The 20,012-nt window shown below is 37.9% G+C and overlaps 1 protein-coding gene across 10 annotated transcripts in view; it reads right to left on the bottom strand.

Moving 5' to 3' along the window:
• The window catches only part of ST18 (ST18 C2H2C-type zinc finger transcription factor), a 291,729-nt gene that overhangs the window by 81,886 nt on the left and 189,831 nt on the right, over positions 1 to 20,012 (bottom strand). For all 10 annotated transcript variants that reach the window (XM_089517297.1, XM_089517296.1, XM_089517295.1 and 7 more), the window contains 2 exons: positions 15,852 to 15,906; positions 11,314 to 11,344 (listed from right to left, as the gene is read on the bottom strand). In XM_089517297.1, coding sequence (XP_089373423.1) covers positions 11,314 to 11,344; positions 15,852 to 15,906 — 86 coding nt within the window. The remainder of the gene's footprint in view (positions 1 to 11,313; positions 11,345 to 15,851; positions 15,907 to 20,012) is intronic.

Raw genomic sequence — 20,012 nt, forward strand, 5'->3', positions numbered from 1 at the left:
CGACTAAAATGGTGAAGGGTCTGGAAACCATGCCCTATGAGGAACGACTTAGGAAGCTGGGGATGTTTAGCCTGGAGAAGAGAAAATTAAGAGGTGATATGATAGCCCTGTTTAAATATTTGAAGGGGTGTCACATTGAGGAGGGAACAAGCTTGTTTTCTGCTGCTCCAGAGAACAGGACCAGGAACAATGAATCCAAGCTGCAGGAAAAGAGATTCCACCTCAACATTAGGAGGAACTTCCTGACAGTAAGGGCTGTTCGACAGTGGAACAAACTCCCTCAGAGTGTAGTGGAGTCTCCTTCTTTGGAGGTCTTTAAGCAGAGGCTGGATGGCCATCTGTCGGGGATGCTTTGATTTGGATTTCCTGCATGGCAGGGAGTTGGATTGGATGGCCCTTGTGGTCTCTTCCAACTCTATGATTCTATGATTCTATGATTCTATTTATTTATTAATTATGAAAAAAGTCCAAACCAATATTACACAACCGTTGTTTATTTGGGGTGAGCTGCAATAAATCTCTATATCCTTGTTCACATGGTGCCATGCACTTAGAGAGCCAACAGTCCTTCCTTCATTTCTTCCTCTCTTGGCTTCTCTCTCTCTCTCTCTCCCTCCCCTTCCCATAGTAGTTTCTATCCACCTCCTCTTCTTTATCCATCCCCCTTTAATTATGCAATTAAAGTAAGATCAGTGCAGAGGAAAGTAGGCCTGTTTGATACCTGATCATTTGAATTGGATATGTCACAAATTGAATTTCAGATCCCTGGTTTCTGAATGCAAAAGAATGCTCTGCTACTGACTTTTATAGATGGCCCTTCTTAACTGGGAACAGGAAGCAGAAAGTATGCAGTGATTCAGCTGTGCAAAAAATGTTCACACATATTCAGAGATGCTCAAAAATTTCAGATTAAGAATTTTCCACATTTGATTTTCTGACCAATCTTGGTAGCTATCCACTTATCACTATAACTTGCAATGGGTCAGTGCTTTTTAACTGAAATAGATAATTCCTCATTAACCTTTAACAAATAAAGCATTTGAAGAGTGAGTGAAGTGCACATGTTGGTGGCACTGGAAAATAGAGAGGCAGATGAATAACAAACTGAAGAAGTTGTAAAATGAGATGACGTGTTTGGTAGCGCTTTTTTCTAATCTGGCAGTTCACTGACATGTCAGACTTCCAACATTCCCAGACAAAAACAATCAAATTATCGGTGTTCTAGTCCATGAGAATATGAAGTTTTACTTGAAAAGGCCCTGAACAGCTTTTTTTGAAGGAGCCAATAACAAAATGTGTTCAGCTAAGGTCAAGTGACAGCCTCTATGCCAATCGCTGTAAATTTCATGTTGTGCTCAACAGTAACATCTGAATTGATTTATTAATTAAAAAACATAACTAATTAAACTATTTAAAGTATTAGTGATTATAGTAGTGAATTAATTCCCTCAGTTCTAATGTTCAATATTATCAATTTAATGTTCAAACCTAATGTTCCAAGCTCTGTTTTGAAACTGATAGTTTTTCAGTATCCACACCAATTTTATTTAGAGACATAGCCACATTAGTCTGTAATACCAATATGCAAAGGGATGTTTCAGGACCTTTGAGACTAACTGTCAGTCACAAAGGTGCTGCATTATCCCTTGGCATCCATATTTTATTTATTTGTTGACCTGGCTCTTGGCTTAGTGGGACACTGAGTCCCCTATAATGCCCATGGTCCTCTCTTGGTTTCTTCCTTTATCAAGGTAATAGAATAGTATTAGAGGAAAGATGGACTGCGAGGTTATTGCTCAACAGTATGAATGCTCTCCCCATAACAATAACAATTAAAGTTCTGAGGAGGGATTCAGTTTAATTTACATTTGTGTGACGTCAGGAAAAGCACACTGACCAAACAGAGATGAAAGGAGCACACATAAAGGTTTGGATGGCAATGAAGATAAAAGGGGAATCAGGACTGATGAACACTAATATTAGGGCAAAATAGCATGAAGGTTATTAAAGTGTGCAAATATACTAATGAAAGGCTTGCCAAAGAAGAAAGTAAAATAGTGCTGGGATGAGGTTATATATAATAATTTAGAAGAAAATACATTATGATGTAACAGGAATCAAGCTGACATTTCAATATCAAAGGAAAGTTTGATAAAAAAAAAAAAAAACCATGGGGAGTGGAGGGGGTGCAGCCTTGTTGGGGAAAGAGGATTTATTAGTCTTTCTAAGAGGAGGCTGAGCAGGAATGGGCAATGCTGATGAACCACTGTGCTTTGAGGCTGGAGATGTTTCAGACAGTAAACTAATGTTATAGACCACCTGACCAAAAGGAATGATTGGACTGTGAAATGACTGAGGAAATAAAAAAGGACCTGTAAAAAGCCCAGACTGATGGGAAGTTAGTAATAACCCAGGAGAAGGCATGCAGTATAATGAAATCTTTGCGTGCCTTGAACTCACTGTGAAACGTGAGGATGAAAATCCAAACATTTATGGATCGTTAACAAACACACACAGTCTGCTATGAAACCTACAGTGTTTTAGAAACTCTGTTAGTGTACACATACTTTCTCTCTCTTTTTAATACACCAGATTTCAAAATTCTAATGAATATTCTAATTATTGTTAAAACTTATATCTCTTATCCAAAGCCAAGCATCAGTAATTTCTTGGGGAAATATAATTTTAAGCAAGGCAGTGGTAATTACTAGTTAATGTATTTATTTTTCTTCTTTCTCCCTCTTTTCTTTGGTCCTTGGTATTTACCAAGAAAACAGGGGCAGGATGAACAACCCGTAATTATTAAAATACTAAAAAACATTAGAAAAAACTTTTTCACGTGGGCAATTTGTAATAGTTTGACACTGTTTGTGGCCTGTGCCTGCTTATATTAAATTACAGCAAACAAAAGCAAAGAGGTGTACTGTTGCCTCAGTGATATCAAACAGTGACTGAAATTTAGCTTCAAAATTATTGATTTTATGCATTTAGCTATTTATCTTAGCAAACAAATCAGGATAATTCCCACTTTCAGAAATTAGGTTTTGCTTTATGATTTGAACTAAACTAAGGTTGCATTTGCCCAAACTTCCAATTTTCTTGCACTTGTTCTATCTATCTATCTATCTATCTATCTATCTATCTATCTATCTATCTATAAAACAACCCCATATATATATATATATATATATATATATATATATATATATTGACAACCCTAGTGTTTTGACTGGTAAACATGGTTTACTAAATGCTGTACTCATGTACAAAAAAGCTCTACTCATACATACAGAGAGAGAGAGAGAGAGAGAGAGAGAGAGAGAGTATAAGTAGAGCATGCAATAGTAAACTCCTTAGTGCCCTTGGGAGTCTTATAAAGAGAAAGGTAGTGCCTCACGGTGATGTGGTGGCTCAAGCGGTTAAGACGCTGACTCTGTTAACTGCAAGATTGGCAGGTTGGCAGTTCGATGCCCAATTGCCATGTAATGGGATGAGCTCCCATCACTAGTCCCAGCTTCTGCCAACCTAGCAGTTTGAAAGCATGCAAATGCAAGTAGATAGATAGGTACTACTTCAGTGAAAAGGTAAACAGTGTTCTGTGCAGTCATGCTTGCCACATGACCACCGGAGTAGTCTTTGGACAACACTGGCTCTTTGGCTTAGTAACGGAGATGAGGACTACCCCATACAATTGGACACAACCTTGTCAAAGATGGATACCTTTACCTTTACCTGATGCCTCACATAACCTTATGGAGAGTTGACAGAAACAAGAACAATGATACTTTGAATATTTGTAAAAGAACCCCTATCTAGCTTGGTCCCATGGTTCCCACCCTTGGTCTCCTATATCTCACCTTGCCCTTTTCTCCTTAAAATTTCTCCTTGGATGTGGCTGACAAGCCTCAAGGTGAACACTGTACTGGACAAGTGAAAATAACACTTCCGTTGAACTCTCTTCACATTTTTAGCTCCCATAACACTTTTCATATTTTATCAATTCCTCTCCTCCTAATTGAACCTATTTCTAACTCATCCCATTTCTATTTCTGACAGGACCTTCTCTGTATCTGGCTGGGTATAACTTTGTTTCTGACTGCCCTCTCCAACTCATTTACTCTCAGACTTCTGGTTATTAGTTTTGTCTCCACATAGCTCCCACCCATGAACTTTGATTGGCTACTCAGCTTCTCATTTCACAAAATGCCTCATTAGCTAATAAGCAGTTGGCACAGTTAATTGAGTTAAGCAACCTCATTGGAAGCCTCATGTAGATCATGTTATAGTAGTCTAGATTTTTGCCTTACAGTACATGAATCACCTTGCTCGTACTACCCTAATTAAAATTTACATACCAGCTAAATCTGAGAGTAGCCATTCTTTGCCATGATAATGATTGTACATTGTCAAAGTATTCTAGTGGCCTTCATGACTGAGAAATCATAGAATCATAGAATAATAGAAGAATAGAGTAGGAAGGGGCTATCCAGTCTAACCCCCTGCCATGCAGGAACTCTAAATCAAAGCATCCCTGACCATGTCCATCCAGCCTCTGTTTAAAGACCTCCAGGGAAGGAGACTCCACTACACTCCAAGGGAGTGTGTTCCACTGTCGAACAGCCCTTACTGTCAGGAAGATCCTCCTAATGTTGAGATGGAATCTCTTTGTGGAGTCGAAGGCTTTCATGGCCGACATCCATAGGGTTTTTGTGGGGTTTTCGGGCTATGTGGCCATGTTCTAGAAGAGTTTTCTTCCTGATGTTTCACCAGCATCTGTGGCTGGCATCTTCAGAGAATGCTTGCCTGGAACACTAATCAAGCAGACATTAATCCTCCTTTGCATATCCTCCCACCCTGAGGCCTGCCATTAGCAAGAAAACAATATACATGCAAATCACTCCTCCTTTTCCAGGGTGACACAGTGTGTGTGTGTGTGTGTGTGTGTGTGTACACACACACACACACACACACACACACACACAACTCTATCAACTTCTCTTCTCCAGGTTAAACATCCCCAGCTCCCTAAGTCATTCCTCAAATCCTTAAACTATCACACAACATAAACTGTGTATCAGATTCAAGGAGGAGGAAGTGTCACAAAAGTACTCCTTGCATTAGCAATTTACTAAAATGAAGCTGTTAGACTTACTAGACATTAACAGGGCTGGAGCCTTGATTTTAAGATGTTGCTAATTAAAGAGGGGTCTAAAAGATGAAGAAGAAAGAAATGAAGGAGGATCCTAAAAGACTACAGCTCTATAAAGTTTATTACACTAATGATTTACATTTATAACTTGTTTAATTAATGGTGATTTGAATGGTTGACATACAGGATGTAGTAATAAGGAAAGGTGAATTTCAGCATAAATCATTTATTAGAGCTGTGAATGCTATACTATGTAGAATCACCTCATTATTACTATTATAAATATCAATTGAAATTGATATAATTTCAACATAAAATATCTAAGTATGCAACTTCAATATATATCTCACAGTTAAAAAGCAGACTCTCACTTTACTGCATAGGTTACCTCTTCAAAATAGTCCACAGACAGCTCCAAACATACAAAGAACATTTATAGATAATGGTATTCTCTATTTTAATTTATCTGATCTAACACAAAATTGCTCTGTTCATAATGTTTGTCCACATTATAAAGCATGTAATATTTTCCCCTAGATTCTTCTCTACCCTTGATTAAAACAGATCACTTCCAAGCACTTTAATACAGGTTGAGCCCTCCTTTTCCCAAAATCCAGGGTCCATATATACTTCTTTAGTGACAGTGATAGCACCACTGCTGGGATGTTTCTAAAGCCATATTCACTTAAAATTAGATCTTACTCAGATTCCTCATAACTATGATCCTGCACAATTCATTACTCAGGGTTTGGGTTGCAAACTTGGGGATATTTCATGTTTGTCTGCCAAACAAACATGGCCCCCTGAACTACCGTAGTCAGCTTTTCTGTTCACCTACACCATCACATTATGGGTTAAGGGCTAGAGTGGACACTCTTAAATCTTGTCCTTTGTTTCCTGCATTATTCATGTAACATTCATGAGTACAACCTAAACTAAATTTGGTGTAGCCCTGTTTTGTGTGATGGACAGTTCCAAATGACTCTAACCAAACTACAGTATTTATTGAGCTGAATGAGGGAGCAAAGATTCTTTTGGAAAATACTATCCCAGGATGTCCATTAGATATATATGCCACATGCCAGGAAGTAATCCATGTTCATGAACCTTTACTTAGATTTAGTCATAAATTTGAGATTTAGTCCATAAATCTTATATCCCTCCTCCTAAGAGAACATCCCCTGTATATATAACAAATAAGTAGGATATCAAGAAGAAGAATTCTACTTATATTTCCACCTGACAAGTTAATCTTTTTAATTGACAGGGATGTGTCCTTCTTCTTGCCATTATGGATTGTTTAGTTATTCAACCTGCCCTTACTAACTGCAGCCTCACCAGAAAAATCTATGCTGCTTGATTCTATTGAATGTAAATACAATGGGTCCCAGCATGTTTATAAGATGTAATAGAGGTCACTGAAGAATGATACCTGATCATATTTAATCCTTTGTTCTATATTTTCATACACCACTTGTCACAGATAAAAATATTCTCCTGAAGTAGGAACTATGCCTAAAGTCTATGCAATATGGCCAGATGTTCATTCTAGTGCTGCAAGACTATTGGCATGACTGATATGGCTGCTGGCCTGCTGCCTTACTCCTTCTATTTGGCTGATTGCAGAAAGGGTGATAGGCAGCTGCTACTTCTCAACATGGAATCAGCCTTGCAGAGTTTCAGAGGATTCAATCCTCTCTTCTCTTTCTTGTCATGAATACATTCATGACATTCAGACAAGGATCCCATCCATGCTACACAGCTAGCTGACTGTGTAGTTGTTCGTTACATTGTAATGTTACTCAATATGAGCTCTTTCACAATACATAGTTATAGCATTATGATACCACTTTTTCTGTTATGATAAGGAATCCTGAGGCTTGTAGTTTGATGAGGTACTGAATTTCCCTGGCTAAAAATTATAAATACCTGTCCCTAAACTGTAAATTTCAAGATTCCATAGGATGTTGCAATGTCAGTTAAAGTGGAATCACAGAATTATCACTGTGTAGTGTCAATATTCCCCTCCCCCATATAGCTATACAGTAATATAGGGGTCATCTGTAAGAATGACCCAACAATAGCTTTTATCAAAAATACTTATTTTAAGGGGAGGCAAATCTACTATTATAAATCTTCTCTTTTATAGTCCAAAATGATGCCATCATGGCAGGATTATTTTACTCTTAGATGGCCCGGTACACACGGGCCAAAAGTAGTGTAGCGCTGCTGATACTAGGGTTCGGGAGCGAGCAGCAACCTCATGCTCCCGAACCCTAGTACATACAGACACTGGCATCATGGAGGCCTCCCATCCATATGGGGGCCACCATGATGCTGCCGCAACTGTACAGCAACCAGGCGTTGCTATCAGGAAGTGGTGTCATGGCCACACCCCCTTCCTGCTTCGGTGTTGCAAAAAAGAAGCTGGTCTAGAGGACTCTTTCTTGTGGCGCGTCTGTGCTGCAGCATGGGGATGCTGCAGCACAGACATTGGGCAAAAATGGGTGGCACGGAGCCATCCAATTGTACTGCCCCAGATGACTTGTTGATGTCACAATCACATAGACATTGTCACCTTTTCATTTGGTAGGAGAAGGCACACCTTTTAATTCCAATGCAGTACTATCTAAAATGGCCATCCCCTTTGTACTTTAACTTTGAAATGGATGTCCAGTTTGTATCATCTTGGCTTGATGTATATGTATATCCAAAGGAAAAAGATACCAGAGTGGCTGGTGGTCTTAACAAGCTGGGGCTCTTTCCACATTGGCAGCATGAGGTCCCTGCCCTGCTTGGACCAAAGACCATTGGTACAAATATCATCATATACATTCATCTGTTTGTTAAGTGTAGAAGAGCACAAAAAGACTTTCTTCTGGCTGTATTTTTTTTTCTTTGAAGAACATTCTGTTGGTTGGATGTCTCAGACAATGGGTATCAATGGGCAGCAAAAATAGGAAGATTTTAAAATGATATATTCGATTGGATCTAGGTCCATAGAAATTAGTGAGTCTTAGGTGAATCCTAAGGTTTGGCTCTAAAACAAACTAGAGACCTTGCTTTTCAGGGGAACCTTTGGCAGCTGTGTGAAGGCTTACTTTTTAACCAACTGGCTTTTAAATTGCTTTAAATTCTATTGTAAGTCAATAGCACAATTTCTTTAATTGTGTTTTACTATTAAACCTTTTGATCTGTGTATCTGTATCTATTTTAATCTTGTTGCAAACCTTCTTAAGTCCCATTTTTGGGAGAAAAGTGAGATATAAAACAAACAATAAATAAACCAAGGCTGAGAGGCCCAGGATACAGCCATCTCTTGGAGCTAAGTGTGGGTGAAAGTGGAAACCAATTGCATGTACATCAGCCTAAATCCAATAGTTAGTACCAACTAGAGTACACACAGTGTATCAATGGGATTTACATAAGTATTGACATAGCAAGTCTCATTGATTCAGTGATTCTACTCTGGCTGAGACTGACATTTGGGTCAGGTAGAAGCAATAACAATATTAATAGCAAGTATATTTCTATATCGCTTACCAATATACTAAGCAGTTTACAAAGTGTTAGCTAATTGCCCCAACGAGCTGGGTATTCATTTTAGCAACCTACAGAAGGATGCTAAGCTGAGTCAACCCAGAGCCCCTGGTTGGTATTGCACTTACTACCTTGTGGTTTGTGAGTGAGTGGCTGCAGTACAGGCATTTAACCATTGCACCACCAGAGCTCCATATATAGGAATCCCAAACATATAGCCCCGAGTTCCATAAAGAATGAAAGTCAGGATATACATGTAAAGGGATACCTCATTTAACAAAGGGAAAATGGATCTTTTTTTTTTCTTCTTTTTTTTTTTTGAAGTCTTTTTATGCCCCCGGCTGGCATTTCTTCCTTATCAACTGAAAGGCTCTTTCTTTTCTTTTCTGAATTTATTGGTAGTTCCAACTAAACTCACTGAATGAATCACAGAGTTATGAGTCAACAAATTTAAAACCCCATAGTTTCCCTATAGAATATCTTAAGTGACAACAGAAGTAAAATCTGAGACAAAATGTAGGATTGACACTAACATGAGCACTTTTCTTGGCCTCAGGAAACTCCCATAAAGAGATACTGCTGCTCCTATTGATCACTGTTGTATTGATTATTGTTCTGTTGTTCTGTTGTATTGTCTTGTTGTTTGACCCTTCAGTCAGTTTTAACCTGTATGGTTTTAATTCTTTGTTAGATTTAATACCTTTTTAAGGGGGGGGAGGGTACCAGGGATTTGATATGTTGTATATTTTTAACTTGTTAGCCATCCCAATTGTTCTCAGAGGGGCGGGATACAAATAAATGTTATTATTATTATTATGTATGATTTTTGACATCTTTGCTGGATGAAGAAGCCAGTGAAGCTTCAAAAGCTTGCATGATGTATTTTGTGCTTTTTAGTTCTCTAAAGAAATCATTGTTTTGTGGATTTTGGATTTTGTAGTATTTTCCCACAGATTCAGTGAATTGGAAATTAGTTGGAATTGCCAATAGGGTTCACGCTTTGTCACAAAGGTTTTAAATTCAATTGTCTTAGGTCAAATATAGTACATTCTCATAACATTTATTGTGACAATGGTCAGAAAACAAGATATAACCAAGGATTACCTGATATGTGTTTGGTAACAGATCTCCCCCCCCCCTAATTGCCATGTAATGTGAAAGCTAAATTTCACTAGGATCTCTACTATGTATCCTTGCAACATCCTTTATTCAGCTACTTTAAAACAGCAGTTGAACTGAGGTGTTTTGGTTTTCCTTTTTGAAAAATTGTAGGCATCTTTTCATTATCATAATATGCTTATATACTATTTCATCTAATGCATTCAGTGACCCAGTAACAACACAAGGAGAAATCAGAACCATGCAGCCTGCTTTACTGTTATCATACATATTTGTACAGTCATCATTTTAGTAAAATGCCTGGTAAGAGAAGGGATGAGCCAGTTAAACAGTAGCAGCCATGTTTTAAAAAACAAAACCCTACTTATCATCTTCTTGCTAGAAGTAGAGATAGATAACACTGACTATTTCATTGTTTACAACCTTCAAACTTTTTGAAACACACACTTGTTCAACCCAGAGTCCTCACCAGTTTACAATTTTTTGTATGTGTCTCTCCTAATATACATATTCATGTGTTTCACCTATTACATGGATTTTTGTGCCCATTTCACCTAAAGTCCAAATTTTTGTTCAACTTTTTTGTGTAATTTTCACTAGGCTGTACATTTCTGACTAGGGACTGACATTGTTCAGAAGACCCTAAACAAAGAGTGTGAAAAATTGCATCCTGCATATCAAAATCTATTAATCAGTCCAGGAAGCAAGCTTTCAGTTTATATTATTTTTATTTCAAAGATATTAAAATATGAACCAAACTAACTTCTCCCCTGTCCTTAGTTATACACCCTCATCAATGGCTTCTCACAGCTAACTGACTATATAGTGGTTTGTTAGATTCCAGTGCCAACGGTTTTGAGACCTCGAATGCTACACAGTAATAACATGACCATTCTACATTAACTGCTATGTCTACACCTTATGGAATCCTGGGGTTTGTACTTTGATGAGATACTAAACCTCTCAGGTAAGAATTCTAAATGTCCTTCCTAAACTGCAACACCCATGATTCCTCAATATGTTGCCATGGCAGTTAAAAGTAGATGCATAGTGGTATAATTATGTAGTGTGAAAGGGTGCCTAGATAATGTGTGTGTGAGAGAGAGACAGGGGGGGGGGAGGGATTTTATGTTCAATTCCATGTATAACCTATTGAGATGTCAGAAGAAAGTTCAGGAAAATACTGCTGAATGAATTAATTCTTGTTGAAAACACACACCAGGAGGGTCAGGGCAAAGAACTCAAAGAAGGGTAAAGTAGTTTATTTAGAAACAAACAGCACAATATAATGAAAGTTTCCTTCTTACATGGGTCCTCCGATAAGCTGTAATAGTTTAGTGGCCTTTAAAAGGCTTTTTCCTCAAGTACCTCTTTAAACAAAACTTGCAAGTGCTGTGAACAAAACCTTGGATTATTTGTTCTGGTTCTTACATTAGTGAGATAAAATAAATGCCTGATAGTATCCTGTGCAACAAAGCTGGGAGATAAACGTCTTGAATCTTTACCTGAGCTCCTGTGCTATCGAATCCACGTGTGCTGTTTAAAAAAAAAAGAAAAGAAAAAAGGAAAATTAAATTAGTTTCCATATGTACAGTTCTGTGCACCTGCCTATTTTTAATGAGATGAGAGAGACTTGGAAAACACAGGTGAGTCTTTATTTCCTCCTATCCAGAGGATTATTGCTGCTAGTAGCACAACTAAACTAATATGTGGTTCTTATGATTACTTCAAAACAAAGAAAAGAACTCTGTACACAATGAGGCTGCTATTGTTCACTGGAGAAATATCACCATTGCACCTTTCCTTTTTTCAAAGAAGAAGAAGAGTTACAAAGCCTGCATCATGAGAAAGTTTTATTTTCCTGCATTAATAATTTGGTTTGGGAATAAGGAAAACTGTTGTTTACAAATACCTGCCCACATAAGACTACAGAGCATATTGACAAAGTCAACAGGTGGCTCTAAAGATTATTCATATTGCACAAGCAACATCAGTTGTCCCACTTGTGGGGAAATACTCTTGCTCTATTAAGCCTGTGTGTGTAAAAGAGAAGCATTTTAAGCCCTAAATATGTTTAACTATCTGGCTAAATGAGAGAGATCACCTTTTAAATGTTTAAAGAAAGTATGGCAGTGCATTAACTCTGATTAGAAACTGCTAAATGAAACCCAGCCAGTTTAGTCTGTAGCTCCCCACAGACTCCATTTAATGGAAGCTCACAACAATGTTCAGATATGCAGCAGTAACTTCATTATGCTGTTGCAATTACTCACCTCATTTGGGGATTGATCCTGATCTTACTGAACTATACAGAAATGTTGCCACTCATTTTCTATGAGGGCAAAATAAGCTCTTAATATAAACATTGACACAAATACATAGATAGTGATTTAAGTGGTTTGTCCTATTACATCATGTGATGCTCCTAACATTTCAGGCATGTTTTATTGCAAAGATTATGGGATTTATTTTTCAGAGGGGATGCCCCTTTACAAATATGTGGTGATTTTCCCCCTGTTTTTTTTTTTTAATACTAGTACTTGTCTCCTTCCAAATAGTTGATTATACAATGGAAAATCTTTCCCCATATTTTGTTTTAATCTGTGAGCTGTCTTGTAACCCTTTCCAAGAGAAAGCATATAAATGTAATAAAAATATACTGTAAACTATTTCACTTACGCATAAGAGCAGAGTCCAGAACACTTTTTTTTAAAAGGGTAGCATTCTTTGGGTTACATGCCAAATGTCATATTACAAACATGGTTGGAGTCAAACATTTCTGTGTGTGTGTGTGTGTGTGTGTGTGTGTGTGTTTCCACTACTTTTCCACCATACTTCTGATTTTCATATGCCTGTCTCTCATCTCTCCACAACTCTTACTTTCTCATTGTCCACCAGGTTGCTTCAGAACAGAAACATAGAGTAAAAAGGTTGAACTGATAGTTTGCAAATGACTTTAGAAATCAAGTGGAAGACTGAACGTGACTCTAGATCCACAGGCTGCTCATCCTTCTTGTATCCCATGACTTAAGGTTGAGAAGGAGATGGAGAGCTATTCTTCTACTCAAGCTGAGCCCTCTCTTCTTCAGTAAGGCCATTTCCACAAACATGGTGAATGGGTTGGGGTGGGCTACTCTGCATTTTCAAATTGGGACCATTAACTTCCACGCATGGCTCTTCAAAAATAAGAAGGAAAGATTTCTTTCCTTGGTTTTTCTTTCTTTTTTGTTTTAAAAAGACCAATACTGGAATTTACAAGTAAGTAGCTTGGTCTGAAAAACAGCTTGTCTGAGCAACTTTAGCTGCCTCTCTTGTTTACAGGATTATGTTTTATGGCTCTGCATAGGTCACAAAACCTCCATACCAGAAGAGAAGGCCATATAGCAATTGCTTTGTATACAGTGTATGTCAATTGATTGTGACAGGATTATTTCACAGACTGAAATATTTGCTTCCTTCTTTGTTACATTCCCCCCTCCCACCCCAGTTTTCCTCTGATGAGCTCAAGATTATTTACATGGCTCTCTTCCCCTATCCTCGTTTTATACTCCCAACAATTCTGGCTGAGATAGAGTGGTTGTCCTGACATCACCCCATGCCTCAATGAGGCCTTGATGCTGAATATCTCAGGTTGCAGTCCAGCACACTAACCAGAATCTAATATAATCATCAGTTCAAGGATTGACATTAATTTTACATACAGGGATACTGTAATAAGTGAAATGGCTCTATATCTTTTGAGGTAGTGAAACCCTGAAAATTCCTTTTTTAAAAAAACTCAGAACATTATAATGCAAAGAACAAACACCTCGTGTGGTTGATATTGAGAGAGCACATCCATGTAATCAGGTTCACACCATTTGTTGTTGCTAACTGCCCTCGAGTCGATCTCAACTCATGGAGACCCTATGGATGAGACATTGCTAAGACTCTCTGTCCTCTGCTCTAATTCCTCCAACCTCATACCTGTTACCTTCTTAATAGAGTCCATCTATCTAGCATGTAGCCTTCCTCTCTTCCTACTTCCCTCCACCTTTACCAGCTTTATTGTCTTTTCTAATGAGTCCTTCCTTCTTATGATGTGCCTGAAGCACGACAGCCTCAGTTTGGTCATCTTGGCTTCCAGCAAGGTTTCCGGCTTGATCTGCTCTAGGACCCATTTGTTTGTACTTTTGGCTCTGCGTGGAATCCTTAGCACTCTTCTCCAGCACCACATCTCAAATGAATGGATTTTCTTCCTATCTTCTTTCTTAAATGTCCAGCTCTCACATTCATACATGTTAAGAGGGAATACAATGGCTTGTATGATTCTCACTTTTGTGCTGAGTTGTATATCTTTGTATTTTAGAATCTTTTCTAGTTCTTTCATAGACACCCTCCTCATTCTTAATTATCTTCTGTTTTCCTGACTGCAGTACTCATTTCTATCAATGTTTGATCCCAGGTTTGATCCCATACCATACTTATTTCAACTTGATTTGAGAAGTAAATCCAAATGAGATGTATATCGGGTTGCTGTTTACCCTTTTGAAGAAAATGAGGATTTGATCTGATCACCTATAAAACTTCAGTGCCCCCTATTCCACTTCCAATAGTGCTGAAACTATTAGCTGGACTACTGGGGACAATGAACCTTGTAGATCAGTCCCATCATTGGTGACCAGCAAAGATACAAAGTTGCTCCCTTGCTTGTGGTCACTGTAGTCCTCCTCCATCTGCTATCTACTTTTAGATCAGGTAGAGTCAAAGAGAAGGATAGATGGAGTTGAGTATGAGAAAAACTAAGGAAGGGGTCTATTAATATAGACTGCACTTCACACCCTGCATGTGTTAGTGGTTGTCTGTATACCGACATTGGTAGTGAGCCGGGCTTGGGGAAGTTATATTTTTGGAATAGAATATGCAGAATTCAGGTACCAGTGTCCATTCTGTCTGTAGGAATTCTAGTTGTTATACTCCAGACATTTCACCTGAGTTCTGGCAATGAGACTAGAGAAAGCTGTGCAGCTGTGATGGTGTCATAGGAAAAGAAGTAGGTGTGTTCCAGCTATGGATTACAGTATAAGGCCCAGGTCTTAGAACCTTGCCCACAGGTAAAACCCATGAATGAATCTGTTTTTCATATTAATTGTTCATACGTTATACGTTTTGTGTTCTGTGTTGAAAAATTCATATATACCATGTTCTATAAGCAACATTCATACATGGCATAAATAAATAGATGCTCCAAAGCCACTTTATAATGTTGTGTGTAAACACAACACCACATTAACTGGTACAAACAATTTAGATTTATTAGCATTACATCTAGTTATTTAGGTTCTGTCTCAAACTTTGTAACTATAATATGTTTCACACGAAGGTGAAATATCCCAGTTTATTTTATTTTACATCTCTCACTCACAATCAAGGGTAACAAAGAAATATCACCAATTATAATAAAAACTTATTTTCCTTAAGGGGTTGCATTACTAGTCAATCATGTTTTCCAGATGTTTATATCATTAAGGGGCCCTTTAATCTCAATATTACATTGCCATCTGTTCTTTATGCAAGGAAAGAGGGGGGGAAAGGAAAGTTTAACTTTTTATCCTACATTAAAAATATAATTGTAAAACTATTCAGAATGTTGCAGTGTTTTCTGATAGAAACATATCCAATTTTCAAACATATTCTTAAAGAATCACCTATTGTAGAATTAATTTACCAGAAGGAAGAAGCACCATAAAATATTGTCCATTATCTATTTAAGACAGCATACGAGGGGATGATATGCATTGGCAAAGTTGTGTCAAAATATATGACTGCATTGGCTGGATTTTTATATTATCTATACCATACATTTGTGAAATTTTGTTCTTCCTTGCACTCCCCCACATCTAATAACTTTTCACCTCATAATGTCTGCAGTTTGTGTCTTGATTAAAATGAGTCCCAAGGAAGGTGTGGACTCATTGACTACACATTTGGGACCATGTGCAGAAATCATTACATTTCATGCTATGATGGGCACAGGGTCATAGAAGGGTGCCTTCCAACTCACCCTTGGTTCCTCCTGAACGTGTGCGTAGCTTTTTATCTTCTCCATCTGCATCCATCTGAAACAGTAAGAGAAAGACTTTAAGCTAATCCTATTCAATATTGAAGACAGTGAAAAAGAATTATTTTATTAAGTAATTGCAGATTATTCTGAGTATATGTCAATGCCTAAAAAAAAATAAATCAAAATTTACATTCTGATTCCACCAAAATTAAATAACTGCTGCAGTATGTGACTATAAGTATTTGAGAAGAATGCTGATTAAGGAGACCAAGGTCCAGAAACTTCCTCCGACAGTGAACAGACAAACACTTCCATGAAACTTAAAGCAGTGCATGAAGATGATTATTATCATTTTTTGAAGCTCCTCTCTCAGCAAATGGTAGTCAGTAGCTGATAGCCTCTGGACATAAACATTTGTTCGGTTTTCATAGGTGCTAAATATTAACAAATATATCCCTGACTGAATGTCTTTAATCCCTTCTTAAAGCCACACAAGCTTTGATCTGTCAGTGTGACAGCAAATTTCATACCTTGATTATGTCTTGCTTGGTGAAGTCCATTGCTTTTTCTGTCCTGAACCTAGTGCTTATTTTTCATTCGCTGTCTGTAGATTAGGAACACATTGGTGCAAAAGTGTGTCTTAGGGCAATTACATTAGGAACAAGGTCACTGCCTGTATGGAATGGCCTCTTACAGAGCTATAACATGAAGTTTGTCAGGCAAGTGGTGAAACTAAGGGAGCACCTTCAAATAGATATTTTAGCTAGCATCTAAATATCAAAAATTATTCAGCTGGCATTATTCTATAGAACAGTTATTTATTTATTTATTTATTTATTTATTGCTTGCTTGCTTGCTTGCTTGCTTTTCTCCTGGCATGTGACTCAAGGCAGCTTACAAATGATAAAATAAGAAAAAGCAAAAATCTTAGCCATAAAAAAGTTAAAATACAATTTTAAAAATTATCATATTAAAATGCTAAAACATATATGATAATTTTAAAACAGAAGAATGAAGTTTAAATACAGCACTCTTCTCCAAATGAAAATAACTCCTAACAATCAATTAGTTATTACTTTGCTCTTTGAACAGAAAGATCTTTGCCTGATGGCAAAAGGAAAGCAAAGAAGTGACCAGTATAACTTCCCATGGAAAGGAATTCAAGAGGCTGAGAGCAGCAACTGAAAAGACTCTTTCCCATATCTTCACTCCATTGGTGTGTGAAGGTAGTGGGGCTAAGAGAAAGTCCTGTCTAAAAGATCTTAAGATTTGGGCAGGCTCATATTGGGAGATATTTTTTAATAGTCTAAATGTAAGCCATGTAGGGCTTTATGGATCAAAACTGTAAGTGGTTAAATACCTGTATTGCAGCCACTCACTCAGAAACCACAAGTTTGTAAGTTCAGTACCAGCCAAGGGCTCAAGCTTGACTCAGGCTTGCATCCTTCTGAGATTTCTAAAATGAGTACCCAGTTTGTTGGGGACTTACACATTGGAGTTTATCACACAGGAGTAATTTTTCTTAATTTCAAATGAAAATAAAGTGGGGCCAGAATGCATTCACGTAAATTCGCTAGTTTAACGAAATTATGTGAATGCTCACTGCATTTGAACTGGCTCCCCTTGCCCAAAAATAGCATGCCATTGCCTGAATTTGTGTGTGGCAGTCTATCACGCAATAACGTGAAACCCCATGATTGCATTCAGATTGCCATTGGATTATACTTCCAATTTCTCCATTGTAAACCATGTACGGAGTGCTTATGTTCACTGATAAGGAGTATAGAAATGTACTTGCTGTTGCTTTGAATTGTGCCCAGAAAGGAACCAGTAGACAATGGTGATATCTGTTAAATTTTGGGGTTGGACCTGCAATTGAAATGCAAAGTTCAGATTGTGTGCCACTCACTTCATCAAAGATACCCATGAAGTTATATCAAAACATATATAACCAGATATACTCAGGGATATCTTACCAGTTTGAACACTCTGACTCAACAGAACAATTTATTTAGAGAGAAAGTATACTATTAAGTCAGCAGTGAGAGATTTCCTCAAAGAGTATCACCATTAAAGAAGATTTTAGTCAGAAAAAGTGGGAGACTCAAGAGGAGCAGATGTGCTTACACTACATCATGATTATTTTTATTTTGCATCCAAGGAAAAGCTGCAAAAATACTAGAGCTTCTGGTCTTGGATCCAAATCAGGAAAAAAACAAAAATAAAATGTAGAGGCAGCTTTTGGCCTAGAGATCTAATTAAAATCTCTTAAAAATATAAAGGGGATGAGATTTGAGGTGGTGAAGTGAAACTAGTTTTGCAGAAAATATCTCAAGTAAATGTAAATTACATATTTTGATTTGTGGATTAAGTTCCTGTAACATGAGCCATGAGCCATTATCTCACAAGAGAACAGGAAATTAAGACAAAGTAAAACAAATCAAGAACTACTAGAGGGTTTTCATTTCACAGCGTGAGTCCTGTTTCTTTCTTGTGCATTTTCTAAGCAGAGGTAAGGGTGGGGGTGCTCAGTGTATTCTAAAGGCAACAGCACTCTTCACTACTTTCCTTGCTGAAAATAAATTTCTCAACAAGTTCAATGAGATGTTTTACTTAGAACTGAATAAGACTTTTTTTAAAAAAAAAAAGTTTGGCAATAATATTTCTACACACATTTCTCATTGATGTAATTTAGGAACAGTGTGGTGTTGTGGTTTGAGCACTGGACCACAACTGTGGAGATCAGGGTTCGATTCCCTGCTCAACCAAAGAAACCCATTGAGTGAGTCAAACAATCCCAGCCCCTCAAAAATCCTGTGATAGGTTCACCTTAGGGCCCTCACAAGTCAGAAATGATTTGAAGGCATGCAACAACAACAAAGAACAGGAAACATATTTCTTGCCCTTATACTCAGCCTGCTAAACATTGCCATTACATTATGTATGTGCCTCTACCTGGATCATGAAGCATCATTGCTAATGCTTAGAGACTTTGCTGGAAAGTCTAGGAAAGGATTTCTGTGGCCTGTAGTCTGTCTGTTTTTACCTTCACTCAATTTACATTTTATTCTCAATACTGACTTCAGAAATTAAAAAGTTCCTAAGAGCTAGTGAACTCCAGTTTGTAACACAGTTATACAGACCACTGATAGCTGTTTTATCGTTTCCCTATACTGAGGAGCTGCATGGCAGGGCAAGGATCAATTTCACCCCCAGAACTCCAGCAGGCCAGCCCCCAGAACAAGTCCAAATACTTCTTTTTGCCTCTGCATTCTCTCTCAAAATTGTGATAAGAAGAGACCACAGATTTGAGAGGGACCACAGAGGAAAACAAAAGTATTTGTAGCAGGAGGAAAGTCGATGGTGCTTGTGAGGATGGGGATATTTTCACATGATTTGGGGGGAAGCTTTCTGCACGCTTTGGGAGTAAACAAAATGCCTGAAAATAATGCTAATTATTTTATAATTGGTTGCTGGGGAACTTTGGGGAAGTCAAGGGGATTTTAGGAGCCACAAAAATAGAGTCCAGTACTGCACTTTGCCCACAAGTCACACATTGCCATTACTGCTATAATTAAGTTATTAATTGTTTGCTGTAAGCATCTAGGTATAGGAAGGAGAAGTTTCAGTGGGACAGAAGGGCTGTTGAAACTTCCTTAATTTATTAAAGTTTATTATCCAGAACTTTTGTTTGGCTAAAGGAGGAGAATGTTTCCTCAGAAACCAAGTTGGATCTTCACTGAAGATTCTGAAGTGGGTAGGTGATATGCCTCTCCTTCCTGATCTGAGCAGAGCAGGCCCTACCACAGGAAAGAACAAGGCAATCTCTTCACGTAGAAAATGTTGGGGAAGTGTCAGTAGACGCCTGGCTGTTTTCCCTCCACTGGAGCACAGAGCTATGCATGTCACACAACCTGATCTAGACCTGTAAAACTAGCCTGCTCCCTGTGGTGGAGAACACCATCACCATGGCAAGGCTCAACTGCCAACCCAGTCATATTTTATACATGGAATGTGAATATGGCACCATCTTGTTAACTCCCTCAGGCAGGAAAGTGGGTTGGACCTGCACTCAGGCATGATATGATCTATATTTAACAGCTTCGTCTGAGGCACTTTGAAAGTGAGATAAGGCTCGATTTGATGTCTAGAACGTGATTG

Source organism: Sceloporus occidentalis, unplaced genomic scaffold (genome assembly GCF_023333645.1).
Source record: "Sceloporus occidentalis isolate IW3139 unplaced genomic scaffold, rSceOcc1.0.p SCAF_3, whole genome shotgun sequence".
NCBI lineage: Eukaryota > Metazoa > Chordata > Lepidosauria > Squamata > Phrynosomatidae > Sceloporus > Sceloporus occidentalis.